We start from the raw sequence: 21227 nt of genomic DNA on the forward strand, positions 1-21227 counted from the left end.
CATTGTAATTGTTCCTCTGCATGAATGCCTGAGTAGATTTGGAGCGGTGTTTTTGATCATTGTCTTGCTGAAATATCCATCCCCTGCATAACTTCAACTTCATCACTGATTCTTGCACATTATTGTCAAGAATCTACTGATACTGAGTTGAATCCATGCGACCCTCAACTTTAACAAGATTCCCGGTGCCAGCATTGGCCACACAGCTCCAAAGCATGATGGGACCTCCACCAAATTTTACTGTGGGTAGCAAGTGCTTATCTTGGAATGCCGTGTTTTTTTTTGCCTCCATACATAACACCTTTTTGTATGACCAAACAACTCATTCTTTGTTTCATCAGTCCACAGGACCTTCTTCCAAAATGTAACTGGCTTGTCCAAATGTGCTTTTGCATACCTCAGGCGACTCTGTTTGTGGCGTGCTTGCAGAAACGGCTTCTTTCGCATCACTCTCCCATACAGCTTCTCCTTGTGCTACGTGCGCTGTATTGTTGACCTATGCACAGTGACACCATCTGCAGCAATATGAAGCTGCAGGTCTTTGGAGGTGGTCTGTGGATTGTCCTTGACTGTTCTCACAATTCTTCTTCTCTGCCTTTCTGATATTTTTCTTGGCCTGCCACTTCTGGGCTTAACAAGAACTGTACCTGTGTTCTTCCATTTCCTTACTATGTTCCTCACAGTGGAAACTGACAGTTTAAATCTCTGAGACAACTTTTTGTATCCTTCCCCTGAACAACTATGTTGAATAATCTTTGTTTTCAGATCATTTGAGAGTTGTTTTGAGGAGCCCATGATGCCACTCTTCATAGGAGATTCAAATAGGAGAACAACTTGCAAGTGGCCACCTTAAATACCTTTTCTCATGATTGGATACACCTGCCTATGAAGTTCAAGGCTCAATGAGGTTACAAAACCAATTTAGTGCTTTAGTAAGTCAGTAAAAAGTAGTTAGGAGGGTTCAAATCAAGAAATTGATAAGGGTGCCCATACTTTTGCACCAGTCAAATTTTGATTAAATGCGGATTGCACATTTTCTGTAAGTACAATAAACCTCATTTTAATCCAGAAATATTACTCAGTCCATCAGTTATTAGATATATGAAACTGAAATAGCTGTTGCAAAAACCCATATTGTTATAAAGAAAAAAGGTTAACATTAATAGAGGTGCCCAAACTTTTTCATATGACTGTAGTTATCTACCCAAATGAGATATTTTTTTGGTATCACTCAACATCATTTTTTTTAATATCTTTATGCAATATCTTTACAAATCCTATTTTTTGATCCATACTGCTATACTGATCCTTTATTGAGTCCTTAGATACGTGTTTTTCCTTTTCCTGCACTTGTATATTTTTCCCCCTTATCAACTATTGTGATTGAATATACATTTTAATCAGTGTTGTTTAAATAAAATGTACTTCTTTAAACTGTTCTTGATTCATTGTTTTCTCAGATGATATTGATTTTATGTGCACTACACTTCAGGTTTGTCTTTGACTTTGCTGGTATAAGGATTTGTTTGAAGTTTTGTTACAAAACTGCACTAAAAAATACATAAAAATGTGATAAAAAAAAGCACTGTGTGCACACAGCTGCACACAGCCTTAATGGGTAGGGGAAGATTGGATTTTTTTTTCTGCATACAAAAACAAATGGATGAAAACCAGGTTGAAATCAGAATAAGGCCTTATTTACCGTTTGGACCACCTGTTTTAATAGGCCGTTACTCCAACTCCCCATGGTGTTACAACCTCCTCAGTTTCTGTATTTGAACATAACTGGGCCACCAGCTCATTAGAGATTCAGAGCAAATAGATTACATAAATTCCTCTAATTTTGGTGTTTTTCAATTTTCCTGACAGTGTGAATTTACTCCAAAATGATTGGTTGCAGCACTGTGCCAACACAACTCAACCGGTGGCCGCCATTTTTTTGTAGTCCGTTTATGCCTTCGACTATTTTAATGAAAAACTGTTTGCACGCTTCTCACTGTTAGAAGAAATATATGCTTAGCCCAGACACGCAATGTAATTTTTTTTTTTTGCGTGACTTATTGATTGTAATGACAGGCAGTATATGGTATAGTAATGTGAATGAGGATGAATCTTAAAAAACCTCTTCTATTTTCTAGAGCTTTATCATTGTGATATGTTAATGTTATGAATCATAATCTCACTGACAGCAGAAGTAATGTTATGTTGGCTATATTCATCTGTATCAGCAGCCCCCAATGAAGTACTTAATACACCGAGCACAAAAGCAAATGATTTTCTGTTCACTGGATCTATCTTCAATATATATTTAGTAAATGAGGTGCCCTTTTTTAGATTATGGATTTTAATGAGATTTTAATGGCACGATCATGCATAGTTCACACAAAATTACATTTGATAAACACCAGAATTTTCATTGCTCTTAACCCCTTAGTGACCAGTCCAATTTTTTTCAAATCAGACACGTCACTTTATGTGACAATAACTGTGCAATGTTTCAACGTATCCCGGTGATTTTTAGATTGTTCATGACACATTATATTATGTTATGTGTTTATTTATAAAAATGTCAGAAATTTAACAAATGTGAAAAAAAACCATTGTAATTTCTAAACTTTGAATTATACATAATTTTATTCAGATAGTCACACCACATAAAAAGGTTAGTAAATAACATTAACCTCATGCCTGCCTTACAACAGCACCAGGGTTGGGACAAGGTACTTTGGTGCCTTAGGCAGACATAGTCGATGGTGCCCCCCCACCCCCGGAGAAACTCTTAGTACCTCTTGGCCCCCAAATAAAGGAATTGGTCAGAGATTAAGATAAATGGTCTCCTAACTAGGGATGAGCGAACCCAAACTGTAAAGTTCAAGGTCCTTACCGAACTCAGACTTTTGATTGTACGTCCGGTTCCTCTTCGGGTTTGTCATCTGAATACAGCTTGTTGAAAGGTTGCAGAGCAGCAAATCAGCAGGCTTTTAGGCTGTGGACACTTCCGGAGCAATCACAGCCATGTCAAATATTGGCATGGCTGTGATTGGCCAGGAAAATCACTTGGGCTACAAATGGAAGTTAACTGGTAGTAAGAGCAGGATAGTTATACATACCGAGTTTCCCAGAGGATCACTCTGCAGTCAGACTTTCTGCCAGACCCGCTAATTAAGGTTCATCAATATTCACTTCTTCCCCCGCCCACCATCTGGGATTGGTTTCAGACTGCAATACACGCTCCCACCCTGTGTCCTCTTCTATGATTGGTTGCAGTCAGTTTACTGTTTAGTAGTGTAAAAAAAAAAAATTATAATAAAAAATGACATAGGCTCCCACCATATTGTGATAGCCAGCGCAGGTAAAACAAAAGCTACAGACTGCAGCCTCCACCTGTGAGCTCTACCGTGGATGGATATAAAATAGAGGGGGGAAAAAGACGTCCTGTAGAGGCCCTCCATTTTTGTTATCCAGCCACAGTAAAGCAGACAGGTGGGGGCTGGTATTATCAGGATGGGAGGAACCATGGATATTGCCTTCCCCCTGCCTAAAAATACCAGCACTCAGCTGCCCAAAATTAGCACATCATGTTGTCATGTTCCCACAAGTGGCCACTAACTTAAGCAACAGAACTGTTTCATTATTTTTAGCACATTTAAAACAAGCGCCCCTAGCTAAATCTCCACAGTAAAAACTGGTACAGTGGAAAAAAACGCTGATACTCAAGACAACCAAACAGATGGTTAATCTAATTTTAACAGAAATAAACTTAGATACCTGGTGGTTTTACAGTTTTATATAAAACTGGTCATAAATCATAAACTTTGCAGTTCTGTTTTCTTTCCTCACTTAATTTTTATTGTTACTTTTTTTTCTAGCTATTTAAATACAATTGAAAACGCGTTGGCCTCAGGTGATATCGTGTTAATTGAAAATCTGGATGAAATCATTGATCCCGTACTTGACCCTCTTTTGGGAAGAAACACTATAAAACGAGGGCGGTAAGTTTTGCTTCCACAAAAGAGTCATACTGATGACTTTGTTCTTACTGTGCAAATCTTGAAGATTCAGGGACTTTTTGGGCTTTATATGGTGCTTCAAAACAGTTTGTCACATATAGATAGAATTAAAACTATTCAACCCCAAACGTACGTTTATTAGTAAAATTTACAAATGTTCGTCTGTTTGCAGTGAACTAAACAAATGTAAATAAGGTTTCTCAAAAATCATAAAATCATAACAAAACAACACTTTTACTTACTACCACAGCCTCACAATTAGTAAACGTCATGTATAACCAAGCTCCAAATACCGGAGGAGGAATCAGCCTTCATTGGCTATGGCCTCTAGTTCAGTAATATTCTTAGATTCTCAAGACTATGGTTCAATAAATTAAGAGAAACATGACAACACATACAAAATAATAACAAAGGCAGATAATGTCTCTAAAGCCGCATTTATACTGCAACATATTCGTGAATTAACATACTTAAAAACACTCATTTCACCATTATCTTGCAGTGTAAACAAGCGTCACAGCTCAAAAGATCATCGTTCTCCGCTCTGCATCATCCTGTGTAAACAGGACTCAGCCTGCCGAGAACCATGATAGCCTATGCACACTGAGCAGTCTATTATAGACCACTCAACATGCATTGTTTGCTTTGGTCTGCCTTTGTAAACAGGCATTTAAACTACCGCTGATTTGGTAAAGATTTACTGATCAGCAGTCGTGCCGTGCCACCAGTTGGTCTATGTAAATGGTCCCTACGAAATACAGCTTTAAGCAAAATTTAGCAAGTTCTAAGCTATAGGAGCATTAGCTACACTAAGAGGAAACCATTACCACCTTCCACGAGATTACTGAAAAGCCAAAGACACTTGAGTAACTGCAAAAGATCTGCAGCAAGATGTGTTGGTGACAGGCACTGACATCATGCAGACATCCGTTTTTCACAGAACACATACCCATTATAGTCTCTGGTGCTGTTCACATCTGGGTTTTTTTGTGGGCTGTATGTCAATACAAAAAAATCACAAAGTCATGTCTGTTTTTTATCTGAGTCACGGATCAAAATCAACCATACAGTCTATAGGTCTATAGAAAACATGGACAGCACGTGGATGATACCAGTGTGCATTACATATCCTGATTTTTAACATTGTGATGAGCATAAGAAGATTTGTAATTTTTCTTTTTTTTTCTTGTCATATAAAAAAAAACACTGATTAAACACTGATTAAAATCTGGTCAAACACGCTGATAAAAATTATTCAGTTTTTCTTGTACGATTAAAAAAAAAGGTCTGAATGAAGCCTAAAGGCCTCATTACATGCAACGACGTATCTAACGATATATCGCCGGGGTCACGGATTCCGTGACGCAAATCCGGCATTGTTAGCAACGTGACTGCGTGTGACACCAACGAACGGCCGTTAACAATCAAAATTACTCACCTTATCATTGATCGTTGACACGTCATTCATTTTCAAAAAATCGTTGATTGTTGCAGGACGGAGGTTGTTTGTCTTTCCCGAGGTAGCACAGATCGCTATGTGTGACACCTCGGGAACAACGAACTACAGCTTACCTGCGGCCGCTGGCAATGAGGAAGGAAGGGGGTGGGCGGGCTGTTACAGCCGCTCATCTCCGCCCCTCCGCTTCTATTGGATGGCCGCTTAGTGACGCCGCATGAACCGCCCCCTTAGAAAGGAGGCGGTTTGCTGGCAACAGTGACGTCGCCAGGCAGGTAAGTCCGTGTGATGGCTCCTCATGATTTTGTGCGCCATGGGCAGCGATTTGCCCGTGACGCACAAACAACGATAACTAATGCTAACGATATCGCTGCGTGTAAAGCCCCCTTAAGGCCCTTGCTAAATGCTGAAGGTCTCCAAGCCAGAACCCCAAGATGTTCATCTCAATTGACTCAAAAGCACAAAAAATGTTGTCTCAAAACTATATAGGCATGACCAAAAGTGTTGGCACCCTTGAAATTGTTCCATAAAATGAAGTTTTTCTCCTAAAAAATTATTGAAATTACACATGTTTTGTTATACATGTTTATTTCATTTGTGTGTATTGGAACAACAAAAAAAAAACACGGAACAGATTGCAAATTGGACATAATTTCACGCAAAACTCCAAAAATGGGCCAGAAAAAATGTTGGCACTCTCAACAATCTCAATCTCAATATTTGGTTGCACACACTTTGGAATTAATAACTGCAATCAACCGCTTCATGTAACCATCAGTAAGCTTCTTACACCTCTCAACTGGAATTTTGGACCACTCTTTTTTTGCAAACTGCTCCAGGTCTCTCATATTTAACACTAGAAGTCCCAGAAATGTCGAGCTCCCCCTGAAGTTTCGAAAGAGGATCAAATGAAAAACAACAACCTCCTGTGGTGCAACAGTAATGGCCTTAATTGCAGAACAAAAGACGGTGATTATAGAATGTTAGCTAAAATCCTTCAGGTCATTCGACCCGTCTCTGGGTTCCAAAGGTAGAAATGTTAAATAACCTCTCTCTGAGACTTCTAGTGTTAAAGGCACCTTATTCCAACAATAATTTTAAGATTTCTCTTCAGGAGTTCAATGGGATTTAGATCCGGACTCATTGCTGGCCACTTCAGAACTCTAGCGCTTTGTTTCCATCCACTTCTGGAGGCTTCTTTAAGTATGTTTGGGGTTATTGTCCTTCTGGAAGACTCATGACATAGGTTGCAAATCCAGCTTTCTGACACTGCACACTATATTGTGACCCAAAATCTTTGGTAATCTTCTTCAGACAAGACGCTTTCTAAGAAGTATTTTGGCTCACCCACATTTTGGCAAACCTGAGTCTCCTGCCATAGCATTTCATTTAAATGTTGACGGATAGTTCGTGCTGACACTAATGCACCCTCAGCCTGCAGGACAGCTTGAATTTTTTGGAACTTGAAAAAAGAAATTCGGCTTCTTATCCACCATCCAGACTATCCTACATCTATGCTGCATTGCAAACTTTTATCATTTTTTCTCTGTTGTCCACATACAAAGAGATTAGCTACATTGCCATGGGTTGTAAATGTCTTGATTATGTTTTGCTCCATGGACAAAATAACATCAAGATCTCTGAATATGGACTTTTAACATTGAGATTAATATTTTACAATAATTTTGGTTCTCAAGTCCTCAGACAGTTCTCTTCTTCTTTTTCTGTTTTACATGGTTAATGTGGAACACACATATAAACAATGCAAAAATTGAGTGAACATCTCCCCTTTTTATCTGGTTTCAGGTGTGATTTTCATATTGCCCACACCTGTTACTTGGCACAGGTGAGTTTGAATGAGTATCACATGCTTGAAACAAAGCTATTTATTCACAATTTTGGAAAGATGCCAACAATTTTGTCTGGTCCATTTTTGGCGTTTTGTGTGAAATTATGTCCAATTTGCTTTTCTCTGTTTTGTTTTTGTGTTGTTCCAATACACACAAAGGAAATAAACATGTATATAACAAAACATGTAATTTTCTGGGAGCAATACTTATTAATTTTCTAGAACAATTTCAGGGGTGCCAAAACTTGACTAAATAAGCCACAGATCTTTTGAGAATGTGTTCTAGGGAGCAGTGAAACAAAACTGGAACCTCTTGGGCCTCTGCATCAGTGGTATGTCTGGAGGAATTATAATGAAGCACTCACTGACACCAACATCCTTTCTTCAGTAGGCATGGTGGTGGCTCTGTGATGCTTACAGTGAAGTATAGCAGTGGCTTGGTTATGCTCTCTGGCTGCTTTGTTTCCTCTGGTGTTGGAAACCTATGGTATATTATCTGGAGGGCAAGATGTATTTAATCAAGTATTAGGAAATCCTATCAGAAAACATTGTCTTCTTTGATGAAGTTGATGGTAGTGTGTCATTGTGCCTTCCAACAGGATTTTGACCTCAAAGTCTACCAAGGCTTGTTTTTCGAAAAAGTCCTGGAAACTTTTAGAGTTGATGTCACAGTCACCTGACTTGAACCCCATAGAAAATATTTGGTGGCATTTGAAAATCCAAAAATATGACTGATCTGGAGGCAATTGCCCTTGAAGAATAGGTTAAGAGTCCACTGGAACACTGCCAGAAGCTGATGTCTGGCCATGCATCACGCAGCAGGTCATAACAGTCAATGTTGCTCTAAGTAAAGAGATTTGTCATGAAGGGATTTAATAATGCTGAGCCTCAAGTAGTCATTAAAAGTATTTTGTGTTAAATTTGTAGAAACCACTTATTAAATTAGAGGTGTACAGGAATTTAAAGCTTAACTGTCATTTTAATTTAGATTTAATAAATCTTAAGTATACATGAAAATAAGCAACTTTGTAATATACAGTTGTGCTCAAAAGTTTTCATACCCTGGCATATTTTTTTCCCTTCTTGGCCTTTTTTCAGAGAATATGAATGATAACGCAACAACTTTTTTCCATTCATTGTTAGTGGTTGAGTGAAGAAGCTATTTATTGTCAAACTACTGTGTTTTCTCTTTTTAAAACATAATGACAACCAAAAACATGAAAATGACCCTGATCAAAAGCTCACATACCCCAGTTCTTAATACCGTGTATTACCCCCTCTAACATCAAGAATATCTTGAAGTCTTTTGTGGTAGTTGTGGATGAGTCTGTTTATATTCTCAGATGGTAAAGCTGCCCATTTTTCTTGGCAAAAAGCTTCCAGTTCCTGTAAATTCCTGGGCTTTCTTGCTTGAACTGCGTGGTTGAGTTCTCCACAGAGTGGCTCAATTATATTGAGGTCAGAATGAGATGGCCCCTCCAAAACCTTCACTTTGTTCTGCTGTAGCCAATGACAGGTCGACTTGGCCTTGTGTTTTTGATCGCTGTCATGTTGGAACGTCCAAGTACGTCTCATGCGCAGCTTCCGGGCTGATGAAAGCAAATTTGCCTCAAGTATTTTCTGATAACATGCTGCATTCATCTTTCCTTCAACTTTGACCAAGTTTTCTGTGCCTTTTGTAGTTCACACATCCCCACATCATCAGTGATCCAATTCCATGCTTTACAGTAGGAATGGTGTTCTTTTCGTTATAGGCCTTGTTGACCCCTCTCCAAATTTAACGTTTATGGTTATGGCCAAAAAGTTCGATTTTGGTCTCATCACTCCAAATTACCTTGTTCCGGAAGTTTGGAGGCTTGTCTCTGTGCCGTTTGGCATATTGTAGGCAAAATACTTTGTGGCTTTGTGCAGTAATGGCTTTCTTCTGACGACTTGACCATGCAGCCCATTTTTCTTCAAGGGCCTCCTTATTGTGCATCTTAAAACAGCCACACTGTGCTAGTTTTCAGTGAGTCTTGTATTTCAATTGATGATATTTTTAGGTTTTCTTTAATTTTTCAATTTTTCTGGCAGTTGTGGCCGAAATTTTTGTTAGTTTACCTGATCATGGATTGGTTTTTACAGAGCCCCTCATTTTCCATTTGTTAATCACCGTTTGAACACTGCTGACTGGCATTATCAATTCCTTGGATATGTTTCTGTATCCCTTTCCTGTTTTATACAGTTCAGCTATCTTTTCCCATACATCCATTGACAATTCTTTTGTTTTCCCCATGACTCACAATCCATAAACATCAGCAACTGGATGAAAGATGCAAAAGCCTGTGTGGATCCCAGAAATTCGCTCAGCTTTTATGCACACACAATGATTACAAGCAAACAGTTCACAGGTGAGATGTTACCTTTATTAGCCTTGTTTTGTGTCATCTGTGCATGTTATCAGGCCAAAATCACCAGGGTATGATAACTTTTGATCAGGGTCATTTGAATGTTTTTGGTTGTCATTATGATTTAAAAAGAGAAAACACAGTAGTTTGACAATAAATGGCTTCACCCAAACACTAACCATGACTGCAATAAAGGATTTTGTGTTATCATTCATAGGCCAAAAAAGCAAAAAATCTGCCGAGGTATGTAAACTTTTGAGCACAACTGTATGTTAGCAAAGAAATTGATCAGTCATTATTAGGGCTGAGTGGATCCGAACTGTAAAAGTCCACACGGTTTCAAAGATTTCCGTGTGCCGGATCCGGAATTCCGGGTGCACGATCCAGGTCCGGCACTGGGGAAAAGAATTGAAAAATAAAGAAAAACAGAAATAAAACAGCTTTTCATACTTACGAGACTCGGTGTCATAGCGGCACACTGCTTCCGGGTTATGCATTCACTTCCTGTAGTGTGCATCGTTTACACACAGCTTTCCATGTTTTCCCCACCCACTGGCCATCCTCTCGTCTGTGATTGGTTACAGGCAACCTTGCCCCCAGCCTGTGACAGTATCTGCCTGCCATCAAGTCATTGCGGCTCAGTCATTGTCTGCACAGCCAGCGGTCGTGCTCTATGCCGCTGTCTCTGTTAAGTAGCAGAGCTGAAGCAGCGTGGGACCTCGTGTGGATTACGCCAGACCTGCAGGGTGTTGGGGGTTAATAAAGATGTGAAGGAGGGTGTGTTTTGTACTTTATTCCAAATAAAGGCTTTTTCTCTGTGTCTGTGTTTATTTACTGTCATTTACAGGTTAGAGTGATGTGAGTATCTCATAGACGCTTGTGCCATCACTAACCTAAGGCTTAGTAGCAGCTGTGCGCTGCTATTAACCCCTTATTACCCCAATTGGCACAGCTCCAGGGCAATCGAGAAGAGCCGTTAAAGCACCAGGATTGTCACATCTAATAGATGCGGCAATACCAGGCCTATACAGGCTGAGAATACCAGCCTTCAGCCGACTTTATCATGGCTGGGTATCAAAATTAGGGGGGACTGCACGACGTTTTTTTATTTATTTATTTAAATTTAAAAAAGCCGCATCACCAGCACAGCCGCACACACTCCTGACAGGAACGTGCATGTGTTTCTAGGTACATGCACGCTCATGTTCAGAGAGCGCAGGCTGTGTCGGGTGCTGTCATGTCAGACTTGTACGAGTCTGACATCGCAGCACAGCCGCGCCTACTTCTGACAGGAACGTGCATGTGTTTCTAGATACATGCACACTCATGTTCAGAGAGCGCAGTCTGTGCCGGCTGAAGTCATGTCAGACTTGTATGAGTCTGACATCGCATCACTGGCACAGCCGCGCACACTTCTGACAGGTGCGTTCATCTGTTTCTGTGTACATGCACGCTCATGTTCAGATAGCGCAGGCTGTGCCGGCTGATGTCATGTCAGACTTGTACGAGTCTGACAGCTCATCACCTGCACAGCCGCACACTTCTGACTGGAACGTGCATGTGTTTCTGAAACACATGCACGTTCACCATACTGATCTGCAGACACCTGCACTGCTTTCCCCGCCATCCGGCCGTCCTGCCGCCTGTGACTGGTTGCAGTCAGCTGACACGCTGCCACTCAGGGTGAGGGCGCGTTTAACTGCAACCAATTACACGTGCCAGTGGGCGGGCAAAACAATGAATATTGAATTGTCGGCACCGGAAGGGAAAAGCATGACCCGGAAGGAGTTTGCTGCCATTACACAGCCTCGGGTGAGTATAGTGCATGTGCAACTTCCCCCTTATCCCCTCCACAAATGTTTTTAATCTCCGGATTCTGGTTCTCATAGACTTATATGGGCACCGGGATCCGGAGCGGATCCGGATTTTTTTTTTTCAATCTGGCAGTGATACGCCGATCCCGGATTTTAGCGGATACGATCAACTCTAGTCATTATCAAAATTCTCAATTCTGAAGTAAAATATGTATTCAGCGAAGACTTTCCCATTACAGTGGTAGGAGATGACAGCTGTTACTGATGAGATTCTATGGCAATGGGAGGAACTTAAAGCAGAGGGTAGAGCTAGGGACAGAGCTCCGCCCCCTCCTCCCTCTTCTATCTGCATAGAATCTCATCAGTAACAGCTGCCATCTCCTATCTCAGTAATGGGAAAGTCTTCAGTGAATACAGATTTGACCGCAGAATTGACCCATTCACACCATGGTCATTTTCCGTTTTGTACTTCCGATATTCCCTCCGCTTCTTCCAAGAGCCATAACTTTCTAATTTTTCCAACAATATTGCCATATGAGGGCTTGTTTTTTGCGGGACGAGTTGTACTATTGAATTATGAGTTATGATATACTGTAGTGTACTGGAAAAAAAAAGTGCTGTGAAATTGTAAAAAAACTGCAATTCCACAATTGTTTTTTTTTTGGTGGGGGGAAGGTTATTTACAAAGTTTACTATATGGTAAAACTGACCTGGTAGTTTGATTTTCCAGATTGGCATGAGTACCTACATACCAATTTTATAGTTTGTTGGGTTTTTTAAAAATTTAAGTGGTGAAAAAAATCATAAGCTTGTAAAAGAAAAATCCGCTTTTGGCGCCATTTTCTGAGAACATTGGTGCATCTACCATGATGGGGACAACATATGTTTTCAATGCACACTTGTCACTTTTACACTTGCAAGCAGTTTTTTAGCAATTGTATTAAACATTAAGTTCTAGAATGACTCCTATTGGAATTGTCTGCGACTTTCTTTTTTCAATGCAATGTTGCGGCAGCCAAAAAAAGATTTTGGTGTTTTGAATTTTTTTTTTCATTACACAGTTTACCGATTGGATTAAATTGTTTTATATTTTGGTAGATCAGATATTTCTGATCACAGCAATACCAAATATGTGTAATTTTTTTTGTAATTGTTTTATTTTCAATGGGACAAAAAACGTTTTGTGTTCTTTTGTCATATTTTCATATATTTTGAAACTTTTCTTCTCTTTTTTACTTTTTATTGTTTTTACTTGTCCCCTTAGGGGATTTGAAGCTGCAATCCTCAAATCACTTCTGCTATACAGAGCAAGGCATCAGCATCCGTATCAGCACTACTCTGTATAGCAGAAATCCCAATTTCCTATGAATGCCAGCTGATGTTAACTCCTTAAATGTCGCTGTCAGTCTCTAAAAGTGTCTTTTACAATACGCAGCTCAGTAGTAAGAGCTTAATGACTCTTATCCCATGATGGAAATGCAGGATGCCAATGGGTACCATGGCAGCTCGGCATCTACTGAAGACTCCTGTGCCTGTCATGACTGTCCTGCATTAACCAGCTGGTGGCTAGCATTCATAGGAAACTGATTTTTTTTTTTTTTTGCAAAACTATGGTATTGAGTAAATCACAGGTTCAAATCACAACAAGTCATAAGGGGACTAACAAATAACATAAAATGAAGTTTTATTTTAGAGAATAATGTTATACAGGGCTGGTTAGAAAGGGAATTTGGACATGCAAATGTAAGTGTGCCAGCTTGGAGAGCATAAGAGGCCTGACAGATTCCCTTTAAAGGTAAGGTGCCGCGTTTTTTTTATTTTTGTATTAATAATAGTGATTATGAAATCAAATATTTTTAATACTAAATTAAACTCACTGTTTATTTAGTTTATATTTAATTCTAATTTTACTGAAGCACTGGGGGCTGCCATCATGGATTTGGTGTTTGTAACGACAGTTACTCACCTCCTTTATGGCAGCCCCCTGGGCATAGAGGACAGTGGTCGGAATCCGACCCCATTTAGTAACATTAGAGAATGCGTCTGCTGTGAAATGGACGCACCCCCTGAGCTGTCCAGATCACAACAGAGGGCCATCTTTGTGGTGCACACAGCGTGTGCACTTTTCCCCTGGCACCCGCCGGGATGGATGGGGTGAGTATTGGCGCCGGGCAACGATAATTGCACCGTCACTGATTCTGGCGCGCTGCTCCCCATTCTGCCGATTAAACACCCCCCCGCACTCTGCCGCGGACCCCTCCCCTCCCCCACACTCTGCCGCGGAAACCCCCCCCGCGTGTGCTCACCTCGGGCCTCTGCTGCTCGTACTGTGATGTCTGACAGGACAGGCTGCCGAGGCGCAGGTCTGAGGTGAGTGCATGCGGCATTGGGATACAGTCAGCAAGCTGAGCAAGGCATTGGGAAACAGTCAGTAGGCAGTGCGAGGCATTGGGAAACAGTCAGTAGGCAGTGTGAGGCATTGAGAAACAGTCAGTAGGTAGTGTGGTGGCATTGGGAAATAGTCAGTAGGCTGTTTGAGGCATTGAGAATCAGTCAGTAGGGAGTGTGGAGGCATGGAGATACAGTGTGTTGCGGGATACAGTGGAGCACTATGCAGCTGGCCTTAGTGACACTTTAGACATATTAGGGTCAGTTTGTGGCCACCAGCAAAATGGCTCCACACTGTGATCCTAAACTTCATTCTCTCATCCTTTTTGGAAACACCCGGATTGGGAGGGGGAGGTGACATCACACACAGGAGAGCAGATTCTGCCCACTTTTACTGCAGCTGTAATGTGAGCTAGTTCTACAGTAGGATTTCTGTAGGATTTCAGCAGCTGCTCCCCCTAGTGTTTAAGAGTGGAATATATCAAACTTTAATTTTTATTTTTATTTTGTCAATTAAAAAAAAATAATTTTATTTAAACATAACATTAAAACATTTAATACTTTACATTTTTTCAGTTATTGAATTTTTTTTTTTTATGACACCTTCCCTTTAAGGGATTAAGGTGATTCCAATTGCATGCATTATTCTATAGATCCAATCCACTTTAAGTTGCAAAACTGCTATGCCAGTATCAGTCAGGTTGAAAACAAGCTTTTATTTTTATAGCTTTTTTTAATAAAAAAAGAAAAAGAAAAAACATTATGCATGATTGAGAAAGGTCAACTCTTACACTTTTCATACCAACATGGTTCTTAACCATAATTTGCACAAGCATACTCTATTCTACAACGTTTTAGAGCTGACTTTCATGTAAATACTTTTTTGCCCAAAAATGACAAAAGTATTCTAGGAGTACTACCTTTATCATAGCTGACTTTGAGAGCTGAAAAATTGTACATTATACTAAAAATTAAATTGTCTCTCCAGTAAAGGAGACAAACTCTAGCACAGCGCCACCTATTGGAAGTAGCGATCCTAAAAGTCACAAGTGGATTTTCAACAATCCATTGCAATATGACTCAGGATATATAAGCCAGATCAGAATCCCAATTTGCAGACACGGTGTTTCGGGGTGCTTGCCCCTCGTCAGTGCAAAGTATGGGGGTGTCTGATCTGGCTCATGAGAAAGCTATGTGGGGACCACGGGGGAACACTATTCTCCTTAAGGAGACTTTGCAAGCCAGTCTGGCTGCCAGGTAAGGGGACTTATAGCTGCAATGCCCCTCTGGGAAATATTCAAATTGTCTCTCCAGTAAAGGAGACAAACTCTAGCACAGCGCCACCTATTGGAAGTAGCGATCCTAAAAGTCACAAGTGGATTTTCAACAATCCATTGCAATATGACTCAGGATATATAAGCCAGATCAGAATCCCAATTTGCAGACACGGTGTTTCGGGGTGCTTGCCCCTCGTCAGTGCAAAGTATGGGGGTGTCTGATCTGGCTCATGAGAAAGCTATGTGGGGACCACGGGGGAACACTATTCTCCTTAAGGAGACTTTGCAAGCCAGTCTGGCTGCCAGGTAAGGGGACTTATAGCTGCAATGCCCCTCTGGAAAATATTCAAATTGTCTCTCCAGTAAAGGAGACAAACTCTAGCACAGCGCCACCTATTGGAAGTAGCGATCCTAAAAGTCACAAGGGGATTTTCAACAATCCATTGCAATATGACTCAGGATATATAAGCCAGATCAGAATCCCAATTTGCAGACACGGTGTTTCGGGGTGCTTGCCCCTCGTCAGTGCAAAGTATGGGGGTGTCTGATCTGGCTCATGAGAAAGCTATGTGGGGACCACGGGGGAACACTATTCTCCTTAAGGAGACTTTGCAAGCCAGTCTGGCTGCCAGGTAAGGGGACTTATAGCTGCAATGCCCCTCTGGGAAATATTCAAATTGTCTCTCCAGTAAAGGAGACAAACTCTAGCACAGCGCCACCTATTGGAAGTAGCGATCCTAAAAGTCACAAGTGGATTTTCAACAATCCATTGCAATATGACTCAGGATATATAAGCCAGATCAGAATCCCAATTTGCAGACACGGTGTTTCGGGGTGCTTGCCCCTCGTCAGTGCAAAGTATGGGGGTGTCTGATCTGGCTCATGAGAAAGCTATGTGGGGACCACGGGGGAACACTATTCTCCTTAAGGAGACTTTGCAAGCCAGTCTGGCTGCCAGGTAAGGGGACTTATAGCTGCAATGCCCCTCTGGGAAATATTCAAATTGTCTCTCCAGTAAAGGAGACAAACTCTAGCACAGCGCCACCTATTGGAAGTAGCGATCCTAAAAGTCACAAGTGGATTTTCAACAATCCATTGCAATATGACTCAGGATATATAAGCCAGATCAGAATCCCAATTTGCAGACACGGTGTTTCGGGGTGCTTGCCCCTCGTCAGTGCAAAGTATGGGGGTGTCTGATCTGGCTCATGAGAAAGCTATGTGGGGACCACGGGGGAACACTATTCTCCTTAAGGAGACTTTGCAAGCCAGTCTGGCTGCCAGGTAAGGGGACTTATAGCTGCAATGCCCCTCTGGGAAATATTCAAATTGTCTCTCCAGTAAAGGAGACAAACTCTAGCACAGCGCCACCTATTGGAAGTAGCGATCCTAAAAGTCACAAGTGGATTTTCAACAATCCATTGCAATATGACTCAGGATATATAAGCCAGATCAGAATCCCAATTTGCAGACACGGTGTTTCGGGGTGCTTGCCCCTCGTCAGTGCAAAGTATGGGGGTGTCTGATCTGGCTCATGAGAAAGCTATGTGGGGACCACGGGGGAACACTATTCTCCTTAAGGAGACTTTGCAAGCCAGTCTGGCTGCCAGGTAAGGGGACTTATAGCTGCAATGCCCCTCTGGGAAATATTCAAATTGTCTCTCCAGTAAAGGAGACAAACTCTAGCACAGCGCCACCTATTGGAAGTAGCGATCCTAAAAGTCACAAGTGGATTTTCAACAATCCATTGCAATATGACTCAGGATATATAAGCCAGATCAGAATCCCAATTTGCAGACACGGTGTTTCGGGGTGCTTGCCCCTCGTCAGTGCAAAGTATGGGGGTGTCTGATCTGGCTCATGAGAAAGCTATGTGGGGACCACGGGGGAACACTATTCTCCTTAAGGAGACTTTGCAAGCCAGTCTGGCTGCCAGGTAAGGGGACTTATAGCTGCAATGCCCCTCTGGGAAATATTCAAATTGTCTCTCCAGTAAAGGAGACAAACTCTAGCACAGCGCCACCTATTGGAAGTAGCGATCCTAAAAGTCACAAGTGGATTTTCAACAATCCATTGCAATATGACTCAGGATATATAAGCCAGATCAGAATCCCAATTTGCAGACACGGTGTTTCGGGGTGCTTGCCCCTCGTCAGTGCAAAGTATGGGGGTGTCTGATCTGGCTCATGAGAAAGCTATGTGGGGACCACGGGGGAACACTATTCTCCTTAAGGAGACTTTGCAAGCCAGTCTGGCTGCCAGGTAAGGGGACTTATAGCTGCAATGCCCCTCTGGGAAATATTCAAATTGTCTCTCCAGTAAAGGAGACAAACTCTAGCACAGCGCCACCTATTGGAAGTAGCGATCCTAAAAGTCACAAGTGGATTTTCAACAATCCATTGCAATATGACTCAGGATATATAAGCCAGATCAGAATCCCAATTTGCAGACACGGTGTTTCGGGGTGCTTGCCCCTCGTCAGTGCAAAGTATGGGGGTGTCTGATCTGGCTCATGAGAAAGCTATGTGGGGACCACGGGGGAACACTATTCTCCTTAAGGAGACTTTGCAAGCCAGTCTGGCTGCCAGGTAAGGGGACTTATAGCTGCAATGCCCCTCTGGGAAATATTCAAATTGTCTCTCCAGTAAAGGAGACAAACTCTAGCACAGCGCCACCTATTGGAAGTAGCGATCCTAAAAGTCACAAGTGGATTTTCAACAATCCATTGCAATATGACTCAGGATATATAAGCCAGATCAGAATCCCAATTTGCAGACACGGTGTTTCGGGGTGCTTGCCCCTCGTCAGTGCAAAGTATGGGGGTGTCTGATCTGGCTCATGAGAAAGCTATGTGGGGACCACATTATTAAATTAAATACTTTATTAAATACTTTATATAACTTTATATAACTTTATATAACTGACAAACAACAGGCTCACCAGGGTGTATTATACACATACAAGGTTTCCTTAAAGGGAACCTGTCATCAGAAATTTAGCTTGAAACCTAAAAGTTTCCCCCTCTGCAGCTTCTGGGCTGCATTCTAGCAAGGTTTCTATACTTTTTTTGGCCCCTTTTAAACCAAATTAAATGCTTTATAAACTTGTACCTTTTGGTATGAAAATCTGGTAAATTATCCATGGGGGCGGGCTCTCTGGTGTCTGTTGCTGTCCCTCCTACACATTGTCCCCCACGCTCCATTTCGTACATCAGGACACCGCCCACTGCCCCCGAGGTGCCGCCCATGCCAGGACTGCTGGTGACGTGTGTCACAGGCACGAGTTATGGGCGCTGTGATTGCATCGCAAGTGCCCGCCTATAATCTCGTGGACGCGCTGTCCCCACTGCCTCCAGCGTTCTGCGCAAGCGCACGCTGGCCAGATGACCCGACGTCACCTCCTTCCCATCTTACCCTGCAGCAGGGCAAGATGGGAAAGAGGTGACGTCGGGTCATCTGTCCAGCGAGTGCTTGCGCAGAACGCTGGAGGAAGAGGGGAAAGTGCGGTCACGAGGTTATGGGCGGCACTTGCTGAGGACAATGACAGCGCCGCCCATAACCTCGTGCCTGCGCAAAACGTCACCAGCGGTCACACGTGCACACACTGCACAGTCCCACAGCGCATGCGCGGGACCTCGGGCGCCCAGGGGCGGCGTCCTGAGGTATGAAATTCAGCGTTGGGGGCAGCGTAAATCGACAGGAGGACAGTAACGGACACCAGGCAGCTGCCCCCATGGTTAATTTACAAAATTTGCATAGCAAAAGGTACAACTTTATAAAGTATTTAATTTGGTTTAAAAGGGGCCACAAAAAAGTACAGGAACCTTGCTAGAATGCAGCCCAGAAGCTGCAGAGGGGGAAACTTTTAGGTTTCAAGCTAAATTTCTGATGACAGGTTCCCTTTAACAAGCATTGAGATTCATTTGTGAGGTACAATTCACAATGTGTGTAGAAAGTAGCATCCAACCCTAATTTCTATCTCTAGGATAACATTTTGGTCAGCGCTTTGTAAATGTGATGTTGCTTATATAGCAATAGACTTTTTATACAATTAAGGATTTAATAAAAAAAAATTACACACAGTACTTTAGTAATGTATTCAGAATCATCATAGAATACTAAAAGAAGATGTCTAAAGCCTGGCTTGCATCTGAAAGTTGCATTAAAGCATAAATGTGTATTGCCAAATTGTAGGTTCTTCTAAGAATGTGAATCACTGACAGAGCCTGCAACCTAGTAATCCATCAACTTTAAAAACTTACATAGAACGCAAAACATTCAAACCATTTCCTTATATTTTTTTCTTTTTAAATAATAGTGTAAAAGAAAATTAGACCAGAAGTATTTTTTCCCTTGTGCCTGCGCCATCTGGTGGTACATGAGTACATTAGGCAGGTTCCATCTATGCACCAATGGGTATAATCCCCTTGTAGCAAAGCATTTCATTTTTACTAAATGAATTATTAGAAATAATGTAAATTTATATACTTGTAATATAGGAATATCATCGCGCAATAAGAAAAAATTAGGGCCTCCCAATAGATATTTATACCTATAAGAAATCTTTTGAAATAGGTTTCTTCTGCTATAGATCTAAGAATGAATCCTAGTCAAAATTGTAGTTACAGTACCTTGAAAAAGTATTCATACCCCATGAACTTTTTTACATTTTTTCACGTTACCTCCACAAACATAAATGTATTTTATATGATATATCAACACAAAGTAATATTTGGGAAGTGTAAAGAAAATGATGTAGAGATAGGGAAGCTGGCCAGAGTTGATGGGAAGATGGATGGAGCTAAATACATGGCAATCTTGAAGGAAAACCAGTTACAAGCTGCAGAAGACTTGAGATTAGGTTGTAGATTCACCTTTTAGCAGGACAACAACCCTAAGCATAGTGGATGAGAAAGGAAGGCAGGAAAGCTAACTACGTTCAGCTGTACACGTCACTGTTGAATGTTGGGAGTGCTTAGGTTGAAAGTCCGCCATGTGAACTTGAACATTAAAGAACAAATTGTTGGCACATCCAAAATTGAAAGTTTAAAATAGTCTTCTTTATTCAGACATAAGTTAAAAGATGTGGAGGCACGAAATATCAAACATTCCTAATTTTAGAAATGTTTGATGTCTTGTGGCTCCACATCTTTTCACTTCACTGACCCCATTTTTGAACCTAGACCCCTTAAAACATTTATCTAGATGTGTGGTGAGCACCTTTAACCCCCAGGTGCTTCACAGAATGTTATAATGTTGAGCCAAGACAATTTTCAAACTGAATTTTGATGCCCTTAAACCAGAGCGTTATGTTGCATGAAATAAATCGGAAATAACATTTATCACATGGCTGCTTTACATCAGCACCATTTTTGAAACCTAATTTGATTTGTTAGGAAGTTAGGAGGGTTAAAAGTAACTTATTCCCACAAAAATGTTACTTTAGCCCCAAAGTTTGCATTTTCACAAGGATAACAGGGGAAAATGCATCATATAATTTGTTGTGCAATTTCTCCGAAGTACGTCACTACCCCATATGTGGGGGAATACTATTGTTTGGATGTACGGCAGTGCTCGGAAGAGAAGAAGCACCACTTGACATAAGGAACACAAAATTGGCTGGAATCAATAGCGAATGCTATGTCACATTTGCAGACCCCCTGACGTGCTTAAATAGTGAAAACTGCCCACAAGCGACCCCATTTTGGAAAACAAAACCCCTCAAAGAATTTCTCTAAATTTGTGGTGAGTATCTTGAACCCCCAGGTGCTTCACAGAATTTTAGAGCGTTGAGCTGAGAAAATAAAAAATATTTTTCTGTTTTAGCCCCAAATTTTGCATTTTCTCACAAGGTTATCAGGAGAAAATGTACTATACAATTTGTTGTGCAAATTCTCCTGAGTATGACAACACCCCATATGTGGTGGAAAACTACTGTTTGGGCGCACAGCGGGGTTGAAAGGGAAGGAACACAATTTGCAGTGCAAAATTGGCTGGAATAGATAGAGGATGCCATATTGTATTTGCCGAGACAATATTGTGCCTAA

The 21227-nt window shown here is 41.3% G+C and overlaps 1 protein-coding gene across 1 annotated transcript in view; it reads left to right on the forward strand.

The window, feature by feature from the left end:
* The window catches only part of DNAH11 (dynein axonemal heavy chain 11), a 498772-nt gene that overhangs the window by 415102 nt on the left and 62443 nt on the right, over window positions 1-21227 (forward strand). The window contains exon 65 of the mRNA XM_075315388.1: window positions 3870-3992. Coding sequence (XP_075171503.1) covers window positions 3870-3992 — 123 coding nt within the window. The remainder of the gene's footprint in view (window positions 1-3869; window positions 3993-21227) is intronic.

The sequence above is a fragment of the Anomaloglossus baeobatrachus genome, chromosome 6 (genome assembly GCF_048569485.1).
Source record: "Anomaloglossus baeobatrachus isolate aAnoBae1 chromosome 6, aAnoBae1.hap1, whole genome shotgun sequence".
In the NCBI taxonomy this organism is placed as follows: domain Eukaryota; kingdom Metazoa; phylum Chordata; class Amphibia; order Anura; family Aromobatidae; genus Anomaloglossus; species Anomaloglossus baeobatrachus.